This window comes from Neopelma chrysocephalum, unplaced genomic scaffold, assembly GCF_003984885.1.
Source record: "Neopelma chrysocephalum unplaced genomic scaffold, ASM398488v2 Primary Assembly neopelma1_96588, whole genome shotgun sequence".
Lineage (NCBI taxonomy): Eukaryota > Metazoa > Chordata > Aves > Passeriformes > Pipridae > Neopelma > Neopelma chrysocephalum.
The window spans coordinates 552,490-570,449 of NW_020925233.1; the positions used below are offsets into that span (position 1 = coordinate 552,490).

At 37.1% G+C, this 17,960-nt stretch overlaps 1 protein-coding gene across 1 annotated transcript in view; it reads right to left on the bottom strand.

The window, feature by feature from the left end:
- Positions 1-817: 817 nt before the first annotated feature.
- The window catches only part of HCN1 (hyperpolarization activated cyclic nucleotide gated potassium channel 1), a 94,549-nt gene continuing 77,406 nt past the window's right edge, over positions 818-17,960 (bottom strand). The window contains exons 5-6 of the mRNA XM_027708897.1: positions 5,388-5,552; positions 818-3,528 (exon numbers count right to left, since the gene is read on the bottom strand). Of these exons, the coding sequence (XP_027564698.1) occupies positions 2,705-3,528; positions 5,388-5,552 (989 nt within the window). The 3' untranslated portion in view covers positions 818-2,704. The remainder of the gene's footprint in view (positions 3,529-5,387; positions 5,553-17,960) is intronic.

The following is a 17,960-nucleotide window of genomic DNA, read 5'->3' on the forward strand; positions in this document are numbered from 1 at the left end:
CAAAAAAATATTCATGGTTTTATTTTTTATATATTTTCTTCAATTTATTAATAATCTTTTATATTTGTTTATTTATGGCTTTGAGCAAAGACAAAAGAAAAAATCTAACTCATCCCTGATCATACAGTCATTGTAAGAACCAGACCTATAGTCTTCCCAGCAGCAGTAAGATCCAACCTTTTTTTCATTAATACATTGTACAGATGTGAGATTTCATACTTATGGGCTTACTTATGTACAGAGAAAATAGGTCACTTCTGAAACTAGCAATGGACCTTTATATTACAGGAATGTGAGTCATTTGTTTCTTAATCTAAGTATATATACATTCATACATACATATATATATATACGTATATAATTTTATACCCTGTACCATTTTTTTTTTAATTAACATACAAATCCTAGATATTGTCCACTCTATTACAAAGTCATTAAAAATTATTTATGGTTTCACTGAAAGACCATGTGAATTAATATTTCTTCATAGTGCTTAAAATAAAATAAAAATATATATAAAAATATTTTGCTACTAACCCCATTTCTCCTATTAAATGTAAACCTTAAACAGTTTTCAAGATCAGTATATGATCTTAGTTAACTGACAGAATTTGTTAGCATTAAAATAATATAAGGGGTATTGTACTGATAAATAAATGGTCTTGCAGCGTATCCATAATGTTTGAGACACTTTTTAAACAATCATTTCCCCATTTCCACTCCAGGTCACTTAAATTAATGGCAGCAGCATGTTAGTGGGTTAATTACATCGATTTTTACTGGTGAGTGTGAGTCAGCAAAAAAAAAAAAGGAAGACTTTTTAAAAATTTTATTTGATGTACCACTTTAGTAAAAGGTACAACAGGCAGCATGGGCTCAAGCTCTGTTAGCTTTAGTATATTTACTTGGCTCTCAAGTACATCTGGATTCACTGCATTACGTAGTTTGTGATGTTATTTAATTTTTCCATGCATCATTAAACTCAGCATTAATGGAAAGAGAACTCCTTTGCATTCACTTCCTTAACATGAATCAGCCTCATTTTAAGGAACAGAATATATGCTTATATCATATCCATAATGCTGATTTTTAGTGAGTTAAATTATGACACATTTAGTTTCAATCTCTATTTAATGTGACAAATCAGGCACAAATGATTACGAATTTTTTTCTGGATAAGATAATGTGAAGGTTTGAGCAAACAAAACAAAATGTTCACAAAACAGTATGCTTTAACCCTGCTTTCTGTCACCATTTCCTTTCTGTTTTGAAGACATAAAAAATAATAAACCTCATACCTATGGGCTATGTTTGACACTACATGCCTTAGGATATACTAACCATTTAATTACAATATACACAGAGCAAATCGTGCATTTCCAGACAGACTTGATGCTATATTATATTTATTTTTGTAAATTAACACCACAGTCAACTACAAAACTACAGTGAAGACACAGAAAAGCATCTGAAAGTCTAAATCAAGCTGTGGTTTACAAATAATCCTTTAAATGAAAAACCTCACTTCTAGACTTAAACCAGAGATTCAAAGTCAGCATTATAGGAATTTTAAGGTAGACACAATTAATGAATGGTTATTATTTTCTAAGATACCATAAAGCCTTTTCCTACTGACCAAACCTATTTTATCGTCTTTTTTTTTTTTTTCCAAAGCATGCATGGAATATTCTCAGATGCTATTGAGGGCAAGAAGAAGAAAAGTGATGGTACTGGTGAAGTACAAGCGGTTTGCAGGATCAAGCGTACAATTTTGCATAAAACATTGCATGTAAAAGTAACACCATAGGTTTTAAGCCATTGCATTACAATTTAACAGTTGTGTCGCACTTAGCTTTAACAAATTTTAAAACTGTAAATTTTGAAGTGAAAAGCAGAACCTAAATTCCTAAACAAAGACCTTGCAATGGTACACCACACAGCAGCTATTTTTGCTTGGGTCTAAAAAGTTATTTACAATGGCAATATTTAGTCTTTGTAAAAGTCTTTAGCAATATGAAGATCAAAGTCCACCCAATTTTCTTAAACAATAGAAGGGTTGACATGTCATGAGGTTACAACCTATCCAGAGGAGTGCTAGTACCACCCTTTAGACTGCAGGTGTTTGCAATATAATGCTTTTCCAATCTAAATCCAAATGGATGGTGCTGACATATGAAATGTAATGCAAAATAACAACTGAATTCTTCACAAGAAATTAACAACGTATACGCAATAAATGAAATAACACAGGTTTCAGAATATCACTCAGTCAGTGCTATGTGTTACTTGTTAGTTAAATTGATATTTCTTTTTTCTTTTTTTTTAATATACTTGTTTGAAGTTTGTTATTATGTTGACAATTTTCCCATGAAAATAGCAGATCCCCTAGACAGAGAACAGCTCTTAGGCTGATTTTGAAGTCAACACATTAAAAACATTACAGCTAAATTTAATTTTCTTTAATGGTTGAGAGGAAGGAAGACATGAATTCAAACAAGTTTTTTTAACTCTTTTAATATATATATGTATACGTATATATGTATATACGTATACATATAAAATTTTTACATTCGTTACATAGGGCAAAGCTGTCTAAAGTATTTTTCTCATAGTAGACTGCTGGGGAACATTAGGAAACAGGCTACAACAGTTCGGGGGATGGTGCTCGGTTTGTTGAAAGTCTGTTGCTCACAGTCATCAGGGATCATAAGTTTGAGGCGAAACGCGGTTTGTCTCCCTCGGGCTCTGTGCTTAAGACTGTGGAAGAATCCCTTTGCAGGGGAGCAGCGGGCGGCGCGGCCCCCCGGTTCGGGGGAATGGCCCCCGAGGACATCTGTCGGAAGAGCGAGACCCGCTGCGGGACGGAGGCGCGGCCGGCCGGGGGCCCGCCGGGACCCGGGGCGGGCTGCGGGAGGGAGGCGAGGGACTCGCCCACGGTGGGGTGAGGCCTGGCGATCAGCGTGGAGATCTCGTGGGGCAGCGAGGGCTGCGAGGCCGACAGCGGCCGCACCTCCCGCGTCAGGTTGGTGTTGTGGAGGGCCTGGGTACTCTTGTGCACCTCATTCTTCTGCGGCGCGCCGCGGGGCTGCTGGGACGCTTGTGGAGGCGGCTGCTGCTGCTGCTGCATCAGGGAAAGCTGCGAGGCGGTGGGCGAGGCGTACTGGAAAGTTCGGCCGGCCAGCGGGCTCTGTACCGGCGGACTGCAGACGGCCGTGGTGTAGGAGCAGGGCGAGAGGATGACGGCAGCCTGCTGGGGCGTCTGCGTGCTGGGCGAGGGGGAGTGCAGGTTCCCATGGGAGAGGCTGGTGGTGCTGTACACGGGCGGCGACTGCGTCCGGCCGCGCGACGACGAGGCAGAGGTGCTGGAGTTGAGGGCCGGCATCTGCTGCAGGCTCACCGGGGCGATGGTCTGCACCATCTCCCTGTCGTGCTTCACGATCTGCTTCAGGATCTCGTTCTCCTGGTTGTTGAAAACGCCGGTGTTGAGGTCTTTCTGGAACTTCTGCAGGAGGATTGAGTTCTTCTTCCCTTCACAGAGAGGCAGAAGAGTTAGTGATCCTGAGGCACAGGGGGCAGAGCCCCACTCTGGCTTTGTGTTTCAGCCCTCAGCACTGGGTGCTGTGCATTGTAAAAGCCTCAGCAGGCACCAGGTCGCTGAACTAGGGCCCCTGCTCCGCCCCAGCAGGAGGGGAACTGTTCCACCCCGGCACTGCCACAGTGGCCCACGCTGGTCACAGCTCCCCATGGCTGCCTCCACCTACAGCCCGTACACCCCCTCCCCGCACCAGCACAGTGGGCTTTTGTAAGACCCCTGCGCTCAGATGCTCGGACTTTATGTGCCTCTTCAGTTGTAGTTTACTGCTGTTACTACAATTACATGTAAGAATGGCAATTTACTGAACAACTGACAGGAAAAGTCACCGTGCTCTGCATCTACATCATCTTTCTCTCTTCATTGCAAAACCAGATTTCCACTGAGCTGTTACATAACATAAATACACCTGCCATCTAGCACATTCCTGGGAAGTAATAAGTAGACATTAGTAACCAGTGGCCACCAATTGACAAGAAATCATCCTTTTAAATGTGAACTCATATGAACTTATGGCTAATGTGACAACCTGCTTGCACAGTAAAGACTGCTGTACGCTGCGTCCTAATGTCTGCTTGATGGGTATCAGTGTCTGCAAGATGTAGACGCTATTCTGTCTGAGTCATCAGATGCACAGGAACACAATGGCACTCAATTGCTCAATTTTTTTTTTTTAATAAAACACTTCAGATGGGATTGCTATTCCCAAGTGGACTGGACTTGACTGCTAATATTATTCAAGCACATATTACTTAGAGTTGGACTACATTTTCAGAGAGTTTTGAGAGAAAAATTTTAAGAGTTTAATGCATGGAGTGCTCACAATCTGCAGAATACTAAAACACCTCTATTAAAATTAGAAACCTGTATACCTGTATTGCAATTCTTTTTGGTATATTAAAGAAAAGATACTTTTTTCCAGATCACATCTTCAGCTTAGAACAGGCAGCACGACACTTCCTTGCAATTCTTTTTGGTGTAATTTCGAAGAAACTACAAGTATTGAGAAAGAGGGATGTGGAGAAATCCTTACACTGGAATTTTATTGTGAAGTTGTTTTTTCACAGCTGCCTTTTAAAACCAGTGTCGATAATCAGAGTGCAATTCTCTTGACCAAAGACCATATATTTTGCCTACTGTGTCCTGTTAGAGAGGTCCAGAATATTGGGATGCATGATGGCAATTTCACACCCTCTGTTTTGATAATCTGCCATACCTTTCTGCCTTTCACTTGGATGTTGTTGGCCTGCTTTTCTGATTGCAAGCAGATCTGAGCAATGCCAATGTGCAGCCATCAAGGCTAGCAGTGCCCATGTTGTGAGGAAAATGAGAGCCCTACTGCAAAGGATTGATTCACTTCAACAAACAAGGGGTTTGTGAATGCTGAGAGGCTTTAGCTCTTCCCAGCATTATAGATGTCATCTCTAAGCAATTTATTTAGGAAAATGTCATCTACAGCTCATGAAACAGCATAAATCCTATCAAGTGCTGAACGCAGCAAAAGAAATCTATAGGACTAATAAATAATACTAATGATAATTAAAGTATGAAAAATATCCTCAGAAGAGTATGAAAACTTTCTAAAACTTCGTGGGTTTTATTATTTAAAAGTGAGATTGCAAAATTTCATGTTGGCACACGTGTTATTTATAGATCAACAAAACATTTACTGCTGTAGAACAAACAAAACTTATGACGGGTTTTCATTTTTAAGAGTGGCATTTTATCATGCAACTCAAGGAAAAGAAAATGCAGAAAGGTTTTAAGAATTAAGCATATGGAAAAAAATAAATACCTATTCTGTCTAGTCTATCAATTGCCACTGTTTCGAAGGCCCTTCTCATCATGGGGTACTCTTCCAGGACCTCGTTGAAATTGTCCACTGAGAGGGAATACAGGCGACAGTATGTGTCTGCTCTTACACTGGCAGTTCGACGGCCTTTGGTCAAAAGGCAGATCTCTGTGGAGAGAAAATTTCAACACACACAGGAAACAAAGAAATTAGTGAACCATGCGAAACTTAAAAGGTAGACATTGACTCAGTGCTAACAAGTAATAATTCAGTACTCAGTAGTAATTTTTCTACTGCTGTTTACACAAGCTTGCAGGGGCAATTCTGGAGGTGTTTGATTCTGTTTTTGGTACTCTGAAAAAAACCCTCATGTTCATTAAGAGACCCGCCTGTAGTTTTTCTTGGTCTGAACTCTGATTTTATCAAGCCTTTTTAAAACAACGCTTCAAGTTATAAGAAGTGATCCATCAGCTGTCAAACACAGCTTTCTGACTTTGATTAACCCAAGTGCTGAATTAACCCAAGTGATTATACTGATTTTCTTTTATATATAAAACTGCCATAGAGGACCAATGCCTTTAATAATTCACTAGATTTACCAAGCCAATGCAATACATGATGTAATGATATTTGAATAAAAGAGCTATTATAAGAAAAAATACTTCAAGCATGAAAATGCTTTCTGTTTCCTTAGGGTTTATGTCCTAGGTATTTTGGGAGAACAAACTTAGGACTTTAGACTTTTTTTCTCATTAGGCTAAAAAATGGAATCCATTTGATTAGTCTAGTAGCTTTTCTCTGCAAGTGCCTACAATAGAAATTTGTTATTCTGGAACAGTGGAAACCAAAGCTATATGCAGAGTCCCAGGAAACAGCCCCAAACTTGTGATTGCTGATTCTAAAACCCACAGTAACAGGGTTACTGCATTAAGACCAAAGTAAATGTCTGAGGCATGTAACAGCAAAACATGGAGTAGAATATTTATATATTTAGATTCATTACATTAAGTACATTTTCAAGCTGGGGAATAAGAATGCATTTAAAAATATCAAGAATTCTTGAACTCAGGCAGGATGAGACATAGTTTCCCTAACCGGTTCCAGCAGACAAGAGTTATGAATTCATACTTGTTCATATTTAAATACGAAGTAGGAAACTGTCTCCTATGTTGTTTTTGTGTCCATTACATGCTAAACGTCAATCAAACTATCATTCTCAAGTGTGGAAAAAAAATGTTCTTCCCTAACAAAAATAGACTTTAGACTTCCTCAGACTTCAGTTATACAAAGTGCCAACAAAGTTCTTTTATTTTTTTGTTGTATGTCTTTAAGAAATAAATTTTTTATTAATCTAGAATGTAAAGAACCGTGATTTTTTTTTTGTCTCATACTTCTTGAGGAATTTCCACATACCACCTAACCCTGAAGGCTTAGGGGATAAAATGCTTAAATTGCAGTGGATAAATTAAAGGAAATTAACATGGGACCAGTACTAGCACAGAATGTACTTAAACCCCAACAGCTCTGAGGAGAATTTACTGGGTGTTGCAAGGGTTCTTGACCTAAAGTTCCTCACAAAACTTGATGCCCATGCAATAACGACAACTTACTGTAAAGAGACAGCCAGGTATAACAAGAGGTCAGCCATTTCCTTTTCTAACTCCTAGTTCACCCTAACCTCTTCTTCTTAGACTGAACCCTCTGCATTTTAGTTACAAGAGTGAGAGGGACATTTTGCCCAAAGGGAGCAGTTAAATGCAGTGAATGCCTGCTCCATTTCCTAAGATATTCTTCAGATCTCACAAAGAATAAAGTTTTACAACACGTGGTTGAATTTATAGACAACTGTCTGGAAAATCTGTGTGACTAATGATCACCTTTTGATTTTCAGCTTTCTTCAATTGTATATGTATGGCCAGTCTTCGTGAACGAAGATTTTTGGGAAAGGTCTTTTACCTTTCAAGCCTGTGCAATGGATTTTTTAGGTGAGACACAGCATGCGCTGAACTGAGCCCACCCTTTAATCCTAAGGTTCATCTGCCGGGGCCAAGCAAGCTTGGACAATGGCAGTGAGGTCCTCAGGACGTAGGTTTGTTTAGAGTGACCTTCTCTTAGATGGATGGCCTTACAGGGCTGACGAGCTCCGTCTGCCCGGGGGAGTGTCCCTGACCGGGAATCAAACCCGGGCCGCAGCGGTGAGAGCGCCGCATCCTAACCACTAGACCACCAGGGGTCTTTCTTCAATTAAAGTTGCTGCAAACAGTACTAGAGACATAAGGAGATATCTTCTGCTATTCTCAACAAATACAAGTACTTAGGTTGAAAAAGTATCAAGCGCCCCAAACAAAACAAATGCTTTGGATCCAAATAATTTTGAAGAGTGCAGGAAAAAAATGAAGAAAGTACAGTTTTCATCATTAATAATCTTGACCACTGTATTTTAGATAATTTAAACAAAAAGAATGGGAAGAAGCCATAAGAGACAATGTTAGATTTCATCACAGGAGACTGGGACCATGGAATGAATGGATATTGGTGCAACAAATACAATTGGTTTTTTCCCCTTCAACCATCTTTTATTATTATTATTGTCAAGTAAGGAGAGTGGGAAAAAAAATCACTGAAAACTATAATGTGCAGACTCTGTTAACTCACAACTTCTGGTTGAAGAATATCTGTTTGGAAGGCTCTTAGTAACCATAATGGAGTCTACTAGTTAGATAAGACAATAAAGAATGGGTCAGAAAAGATATGACAAATGTCCCAAGTGCCTAGAAACTGATCAGGGACTGCTACTGTGGAGCCTGCCTGCTCAGGAAGCTAGGAAAACTTTGTGTTCTAAATCCAGTTGAATGGTGTCATTCAAAAGATGAACTACAGCTTCTCACAGAAAAAATATCATGTGATGAATACTTCTGTACTGCATTTCCAGCAATATTTCTTGACTGATAAGAATTGTATTATAGTCACTGATACATCCTCTATATTGCTTTGTTACACGCACCAATAGCATCATTTGTACTCTGGTCACAAGACTAATATGTTTGTCAATTGTATGTGTTCATTTATTAGTTATTTGTTTGGAACAGACTCTCAAGCCTAATAAGACATAATATATGAAATCTCATTTACCTGGATCAGAGACGAAGAACACAGAATATTGAAATGTGTTCCCATCAAACACCTGTGTTCATTTAAATAAATCAAAGTTTGTTTTTCATGAGAAGAAAAAAGTAATGAAAATATCCATGATATATTTAAAATTAGTCTTAGTAGCATCAAGTGCACATGGTGCCCTCAATAATTATGCTTCCCTTGGCAATGCAAGTGATATAAATAGACTAAGAAATGCAAACAATAATAACACAAGAGTGTGTAGTGAAATACAAAGCGCACAGACTATTTTCAAACAGCTTGGACAAACAAGGTTCTCTATTAGAATAAAAATAAATGTCAGTAGCATATTACTAATATTCCTGTCTGCATTTGGCATGGTGCCTTACCTTTGTGCTGTTGCTTTCAGTGTGTCAAATACTTCTATCTTTCCTTTCCAAACAAAAGAATGTCTTTAATTCCAATTAATTCCAATAATTATGTATTAGGCTACAATGAACCTGTAATTCAATTCTTAATGCAAGTTTTACTTTATTATTTAATCTCTTGGATAACTGTTCCCTAGAACATTCTGAAACAAACGTCTATCACTGCCCTAATGAAAAGTGACTATTTGAAAGCACTAAATGATTCTAAAAACATTAATTTATTCTTAAAGTCCATATTTAATACAAATGTAATTATTTCATCTGTGAAAATCATAATTTGTGCTAGGGTCAGCTCTTTCCTGCAGAACAGTACAGCTCTCAAAAGAATATGGAAAAGACTCAAAAACAATGTACTTTTTTGCTGTCAAGGCATTGACTAAAAAGCACAATGATAAAAGTTTAAAGCTAAGCTTGTTCTGAAGGTTATAAATAAAATAATCTGATCACCAGTATATTAGATGCACACATACATGGGATGTGGTTTAGTGGTGGAATTGTTAGTGCTTGGGTCAATGGCTGGACTCAGTGATCTTAAATGTTGTTTCGATCTAGAGTGATCCTACAATGCCATGGCAGTATTTCAGCAAGAGCATCAGGTTGAATTTTTGGAACACCATGAATTTCTGAAGAAGCTTGCCCATATCCATATAAAACAGGGAATGCATAGGTTGTATTTTATTATTGCCTTAATGTGACAGAACACTGCATAGGAAATTCTACATACCTGAAAGACAGCAATACGGAAGACTGACTTCAGGCAAGTCTAAATGAGTTAAGGTGAATGACACAACCCACAGGATGAATTTTAAAGAATTAGGCTCAATAAGGGCCACAGTTTTGGTTCCAGCTGAGACCAGGTTCATCGTTCTTGTGGACTGTATTGATATGCCACTGTAGGTGATAATTTTTCCCCTCCCCTGTTGCTATGTGATTCCTGAACACTTTTTTCTTCAAGAAAATAACTGCAGGGAATGTGGAAGAGGTTAATCACCAGCACCCTGTATGATGTTGCATTGCTTCCTTAGTCTTTACTGGATGGGAATATATTTACTGGCCACCTTAGCAATAGTTTCCTGTGTCCCCTTTACACTGACCTTTTTTACTCTGAGAAGCAGTACAGTTTATCTGAAAGCATAGTTTTCCAGTCACCATCAGCTCATTTTACATAAAAATTATACTCCAGATGTAATTACTCAACTTCATATGTCACATTAACACTTGACTAGAGATTAAAATCTTCAAAAATTCATATATCAGTATAAAGTTGCCTCGCAGACAAAATGTGTCCACCAACAGATAAACTAGTTGATAAAGGAAAGAGGTATGAGTGCAGTACTTAGCATGCTCATTGAAGGACACCAAACCAGTCCTGTCTCCATGGAACATATTTCTTAGTTTAGGATGGTAAATAATTAGTGTAGAAAATTAATACAATGAATTACTGTATGCACACCTTTGTCTTGCAAGGACACAAACACTAAAACTAAGGCACAAGTTCACTTTACTAGATGCAGAAATAATTTTTGTAGTAATGAATAAATGAAGTCAATAGTATTTTAGCTATATAGCACTCTCCCTATTAACGGCAAGTAAAAATAATTAGTAATAATTTCTATGCATTTCTGTCCCCTTCCAAAGCTGTAACAGGTTTCCCATCATCTGTCAGATTTAATATTACACGATCTAATGAGGTGTCCTTCCAGCTGAGGACAGCTGACTGCTGCTTCAGTTCCTCAGCAGGAAACTTGTTTCATCTTGTAGTAGGCATATACATTGCTGTGCAAACGGACAAGAAGCTATTCAGACCATCTGGTTGCTTTGAGCAGCAGAAGAAAGATGGAAAATTAAAGCAATTCAAAGGATTGGGTCAGTCAGTCTAGTAGACTTGGAAATGTTTTCTGAGAACAGGACAGTGGATTAGAATATTTTTTATTTTATAGAAAGCAATGATTTACTGAACTATCATAGTACAAATGCTCTTTCCATTAAAGAAACTTCAATGTACAAATGCTCTTTCCATCCACCCATCTTGTAAGTCTTCAGAGTAGGTTTTCCAGAACTACCAGGTTTAGACTATTCTTATTTTCTAACATAACTCGCCATAACAGCAACTACTTGGCATGTAACAAAGATCAATAGTTCTTTGCTTCCTTCAAGCTATTGAAGTTGTCCACTGAGCAGAGATTAGTTAATGGGCACTTTCTCTGAGTGCCAGTCACAGGAAGGGACCTTCAGCACGAGGCACTCTGTTCTCAGCTTTACAACACCTAATGTGAGTAATGCTTTTTTTCTTTAGGAAAGGACTATATAAAATTCAAGCAATTAAAAAAATTCAGTAAATGGGGAGAAGCTGTTTCAAATGATAACACATTACTTTAACATACACTTCTGCATTTCTGTTCCCTTTTTCTTTGTTAAACTCTGGAAAACAGTAAATGCATTTATCTATATTTTTTCCTAACTTTTTAATGCATTCTTTTTATCTTTCAATATATTATTACTAGTACACAGAACAGTAAACTTGGGGATATGCTGCTTTTTGTTATAGTTACTAAAATAACTACCACCACATCTTATGATTAGTCAGAATGTAGTTTATGCCTACTAAATGAGTTTCAGTGATCTGTGTTCTAAAAACTTCAGTTCTACATTTAAGGAGCCCTACACTATAGTCACTGCTCAACAGGAACATTTCTGCAGCAAAGGAGAGATCTTAAGGAGGCAGGAAAATAGAGATATTTCCTGACTTTTACAGCCAGATTTGTGATCTGGACTGTCCAAAAGAAAGCTATGCAAAAATTGCACCTTTTGCCATGTTATTTACACTAAATATGAAATTAAGACAAGACAGTTTGAGTTAGGAGATATTGCCTGCATGACCTTTTCATTTAAAAAGTGACAGCAGTAATTATAAAGTTGCTTTCAGATATCTGGGTTCATCAGTTAGAGAGAATGTTCATATAGGAGGCTTGGATACATGACTGAGTGGTTACTATTTCAAGAGGGACTGAAAATGGCCAATTAGAATTAAAACCAACTTCTGTAACATCTCAGTTTCAGTCTCCAGTTATTTTTTTAACTATTTACCTAAGCTTAATTTAAATATATCTATTTGTAATTTTTGGATAGCTGTTGCCCTTATTAGTCATCCTATTAAAAAAAACCCAAACTAAAAAAGCCAAAAAATCCTAAACAAACAAAAAACATCATAGGTTAGTTGTTTGTAGTAATTTGAAATTTCTGCCTCTGAAGAGCCTGAAGAGATGTGAACTCTCAGTATGTTAATTGTTTAATTTATCATATTTTATTTAATTTAATATAAAAATAGCAAAGGAAATAGTAAAAATTTCCTTGAGGAAAAATAATTAATTTGAAAAGAATTGCCTACCTTTCGTTGACTCCAAATTTGATAGAATTCATGTAGAAGTACTTATTTTAAAAAACATTTCATATTTATTTACGGTTTGCCAACAAGCCTGAGAGTATGCTCCTGTCTTTGCCTAGCTCCTAGCATTTATGGCACTTACCTAGGAGAAGCCTGTTTCTTGAAGCAACTCTTGCTTTTAATCAGTCTGTTTCCTTGAATAAATCTTAATACAATATTTTATAGCAGTTCTGAAAAAAGCAGTGTGATAACTTGCAACTAATGCGGATGCTTTGAGACAATCAGAGCAGGTCCCTTAATATTTTTCTGTGAAGTTCATTAAAAACAACTTTGCAGAGCCCTTAAAATATTATCTACTGTGATATAAATAAATGTTGATGTGGAAAAAGACATTTTGAGTATATATTACATTTCAAGGCACATTTGGATGCAATAAGTCATTGACTTTTCAGTCATTTTCTAATGGTTTTTGTATATTTTGACAAGACATATATAACTATGTTTTAAGTCCTATTTCATGTAAATTTAGTATTAAACATATTTCAATGTAGTATGCTTAATATATATTGACAGTATAGTTAAATTCTTTTCAGAATCAAGAAAGGTGGACAAATATACATGGCCAGAATACAACTGCCTTTATAAAATGTGGCAAGTTATCTCACCAGAGATATTTTATTTTCCATCCTGACCTGTCTTTGCTTTTTGATTTGTGAAAGTACTGAAAATAGCTGTGGCCAAGTTTTCATGACTAGAGCGAACAAAAGCCAGTAAAAGAATCACAGAATCAATTAGGTTGGAAAAGACCTCTGGGATCATAGAGTCCAACCTTTGACTGAACATCACCAACCACGTCAACTAAACCCTGGCACTGAGTGCCACGTATAGTCTTGTTATCATTTCTTACATCCTTCCTGTTTTCTAGTGGTAACTGAAATTCTGCTGAGAAAGCTCTGTTTGATAGAACAGAAGCTTAGGATAATTTTATAAAAGAGAAATGGAAGTGCATATTTTATCTTCAATGCTATTTATAACAGAGCATCCATATGTTTTTCTTCTACTTTAATGAAGTGTTCTTTCCACCGAGAGACTAAGATAGTCTATTATTATCTTGTAAAACCTCAAAATTTGACTGATATTAATTTTATTTTCTTTAAAAATATAATAATTAAACTTAGACAATGTGCCTATGTACAGATTTATTTTTCATAATGGCTGTGTCTAAGGCCAAAAATGATTTTGTGTGATTCATTTACTCCTACTTTTGTTCAGATGGATGCTTATTCCCTACTGAAAAAGAAGGCACTTAGCTCCTTAGTTCTGTATTCTCTTGTCATCTGGAGTTTGGCTAACAACAACCGTTACAAATTAAACTATTCAACATGAATTTAGGTAGGCTATAAAAATATTGCACTTCTTTTTCCCCCCATTAAATTATTAAAAAAATGAGCAGAGATTGTCAGTTCTGAATTAAATATTTAGATTAACTATTTAATCTAAACTCAAATATTTAGTTAAAAGTCTGCTGTGTGAAATTGAAGGTACTTGCCATATCCTCTTATATGTGGTTTATCTGTGTTGGCCACTTCAGATTTTCAAGCTATGCTATGAGGTGTTTTACTCATGTCTAGTTATTTTATGTATACAGTCTAATCTAAAAATTTATACTGTATGTGAATTTGCAGAATTAGAATTATAATTTAGTTATGATTTTTAGATTGCAAGACTTATTAATTTTGTTATTATTATGAATACTGTTAAAGTTATATTTACATTTGCTAATTAATAAAACTCCTAAACCCAAACCTACTTCTCCCTTTTAGCACAACAGAGTAAGTTATTTTCATTCTATCTTACTAAAAAGTCTCTTGGAATTTTAACAATATTATTGCGTTTGAATAGCAAGAAGTCCTTCTGACTGAGTAGTGTTTTCTGTATAAAACATGGTGTCAAAAGAACAACACAGTGGAGAACAAGAAATTAAGCATTATCATGAGGAATTGTATCTTCAAAATGGCAGACTAGTCTGTGCCAAAAGACGTTTAATTTTTATGCCCTCTTGTAGATAATACTTTTAGAAAAATGTTCTATACTCTTCACCTGAAAAGTGTTTTACAAATGAGTTGGTACGGAGATCTGGAGATCCTGCTCCCTTAAAGCATTTAATTATATCCTTGCCATTAAGAATATGAATAATTACATCTCAGGGAGGCTACTTATAATTAATTATTTGGATTATAGCATGACTATTGAGAGAGTTCATCCACTACTACCTTGAATAAGGAGTAGCCATATGCAGTATTTTTTCCAAATGTAAAATTATATATCAAATCATATCATCCATATGTAAAGCACTTCAACAGAATTTTTCCCATTTATAATCAGTATTCTAATGCAAATCTTATAAAGTATTCTATCAAGAGGAAGCACTTAGAGTGTACCCAGAAAAAAATAAGTGGCAAAATATAATCTAAAGTGACTCAACATTTCCCATGGTATTATTTTCCACTCAACTGGTCTAAAATACACTGACAGTTACTGTTCCGAAAGGGGGAAAAGCTCCATAAATAATAGGTAGGTCAAAGAAGTTCTGTCTAATTGGCCTTGTACAAGCTGAAGCAAATGCAAGATACAGTTTATTAGAATTTCAAGTGCAGAAGGGTAAATGTTAAAACTGCATTAAATAATTTAAGCAAAATAAAACATTTAAAATTGAAAATATTCCATGAACTACATGTTATAAAAAACAAAACAAAAAAGAAAAGATGCTGTAATATGACTCTGGGACGTTGTCTGGGAAGATGGCAATGAGAATTTGGTTTCTATATAAATTCGCTAAATGAATAATGACATGAAGCACAGTTAGTGATATCTGCCTTTGAATAAATAAAATAAAACAAAACATGTATTTGTGTCTTATTACAATGCAAGAGATAGGCCAATATATTTTCATATTTACAAGCAGTGATTCTCATATATACATCATAAAAAGAGTTTTAAAAAAAAATCACATGCATTTCTTCATGTTCAACATACCTGGAAGTTACTAGAAAACAAATGTTTTTAAGCAGTATGAGTTTTAGTTAGTCTAAAAACTGATTTATCTACTGATTCCAAGTGGCATAATATCATTGGGATTTTCAATGGGGTAAAAAACAATGGATAGAGGGATCCGCAAAGGATACCTCACAAATTGGGCAGCATGAATTATTGCACACTTACCTACTGAAATTAGGAAACTCCCTCAACTACTAGTACAATGAAACCTCCGTGGGGTCCCTAGACCTAATTAATAAAAATATACCTATACTTCCTACTCACTCAGTTTGGATTTCCCTAGCAATATCAGCATTCCTTCAGGTCTCACACAGTATCTGTTATAAACAGGAAAAAAGGGGTTGAATTTCTTGGAACATACGTCTGGGCTACTGAATGAAGGAAAGCCTATGTAAGCACAGGTGTGAAAACAGATGGAGAATGGAAAAGATAGCAAAGAGGCAAGTCTTATCTTGTGTCCGTGGAGGTTGAGAGGAATTGTTCCAGTGACAACAGCAAGAGCAGGATGGAACCACAGTGAACACTCAGTCCTCTGTTCACCAGCAAGAAAGCAAATGAAGTAACAGAAGAGTCCTGAACGTGTTCCCAGAAACCCACCTTTGGATAAGCTGTGCTGAGCCTTACTGATTGGGTAGTGCTGGATTTATTCCTTTCTTTTTGCCTCTGTAGGCATGTCAGAGCCACTCCATCACACCAGTTCAGCATGAAGGCAGCTAAGCATGTACTTAGCTGAGTCAGGACTGCATGCCCATAGTGTTTCATCTGACTCCACAGGGCTGGCAGCTGGAGGGGAACAAGAGCACCTGAAACCACGCCCACTCATCAAAGTCCTCTGCACTAGTTTGGGACAGCTATAACTTTTATGTTTGCAGGGGTAAACAATCTCAGGGGAGTTATCAAGTGGCAAAAGCTGCTTTTCTTCTTTGTTCCCCAAGCAGGAGACTGCTGTCTGTAGCAGACTAGGTCTGGGGTGAGGGGTATGCACAGAAATGAAGAGTCACAAGGCATCGGGGAGTAAAAGGCAAGGAGAAATTGCAGGGCCTGATCTTACTGTGATAACTGAAGGAGCCCTAAGAGCCACACATAGAGCCAACTGAGTAAGCGGAAGGAAATTGTTGGAAAGGATTTATTTTATTAAAGGAAATTTCTCTTTAATTTATTACACTCTGGCATGTTTGCAGCATGCAAACCACAGCAAAAATCAGAATTGTCTCACATCAGTGGTATTACATCATTTTCTATCAATATATATTTGTATAAGGTAAATTAGATAGTATTAGGCTTCTTAGATACATTAATAATTCTGCTCTGTAAAGCCCCAGTAAATGAGTCTATAAGCAAAAGACTCATATTCTTGTGCTTCATCTTGAAAGACGTCAAAATCTTTGCATTTTACCAATTTTATATGTCTAGTGAAGAATTAATACACAATCTGTTCAGTAATTTCTTTTGTCACAGGAAGAGTAATTTCTAAACCAATCACCTAGCACTGAGAGGAGACGGTTCAGTTGGATCGAAACCTGCCAATTTCCTCCCTACCACTTACTACTGGGATTATACTATTAATGATTCTGAACTATCAAGATATTAAAGAGAAACACAAAATATGGACTAGGACAGAGAAGAAAAAAGGGGGGAGCTCTCATTATCCACTGCTGTGTACTTAACAAAGACTTTGCATTTTCAGTATTGTAAATGGTAGATACTCAGGACCATGGACAAGATAACAAAAAAATTGAACAACTTAGCCATCACAACATCCTCAAAATACAATTGCTTACATTTTTGACTTGCCTCTTGATTCTTATTCTCCATTCCAGAAAGGCTGAATTGAAGTGTTGAATTCAAATGTTCACCTCAAGCTTGCAACTCAATTTAGCTGCAAACACATGTGCAGTCAGGTTTTCCTACTTGTTGTTCAAAAGGGATAGGTGTAAGCACCTTCCCACTCTTTTCCAGCTCCTGAAAATTGTTCAGACACATGCTTGTCCCTTGCATTTTCTTCCCTTTCCTATCAATCTCATGCCCACGATGTTCCTCTGCACTGTCAGCTCCTCCATCTCTTAGTTCTTGGCACCACTCACAACCTGACTCCTACCCACAGTCCTTTCTCTGTTGACATCTATATTGCTCCTCACACTCTTCCCTATGGTTTTGGCCTGTGTGTTAATATAGTCCAGACCATCCATTCATTCTTTACTGACCTTCTTCATTCATGTTACTAGACATGCCTACAGAGGCAGCTAGAAGGAGAAGGTCATGATTACTTGGATATGGAATTGGTTGGACAGTCGCATCCAAAAGGTAGTGGCCAGTGGCTCAGAGTCCCGAGGGACATCAGTGACAAGTGGTGTCCCTCAGGGGTCCGTATTAGGACTAGTATTGTTTCGTATCTTCATTAATGACATAGATGAAGGGATCGAGTGCACCCTCAGCAAATTTTCAGATGATACAATGCTGAGTGGTGCTGTTGACACACCTGAAGGACAGGATGCCATCCAGAGGGACCTGAAATCTCATGAGGTTTAACAAGACCAAGTGCAATGTGCTGCACCTGGGTCAGGGCAAACTCCGGTATTAACACAGGCTGGG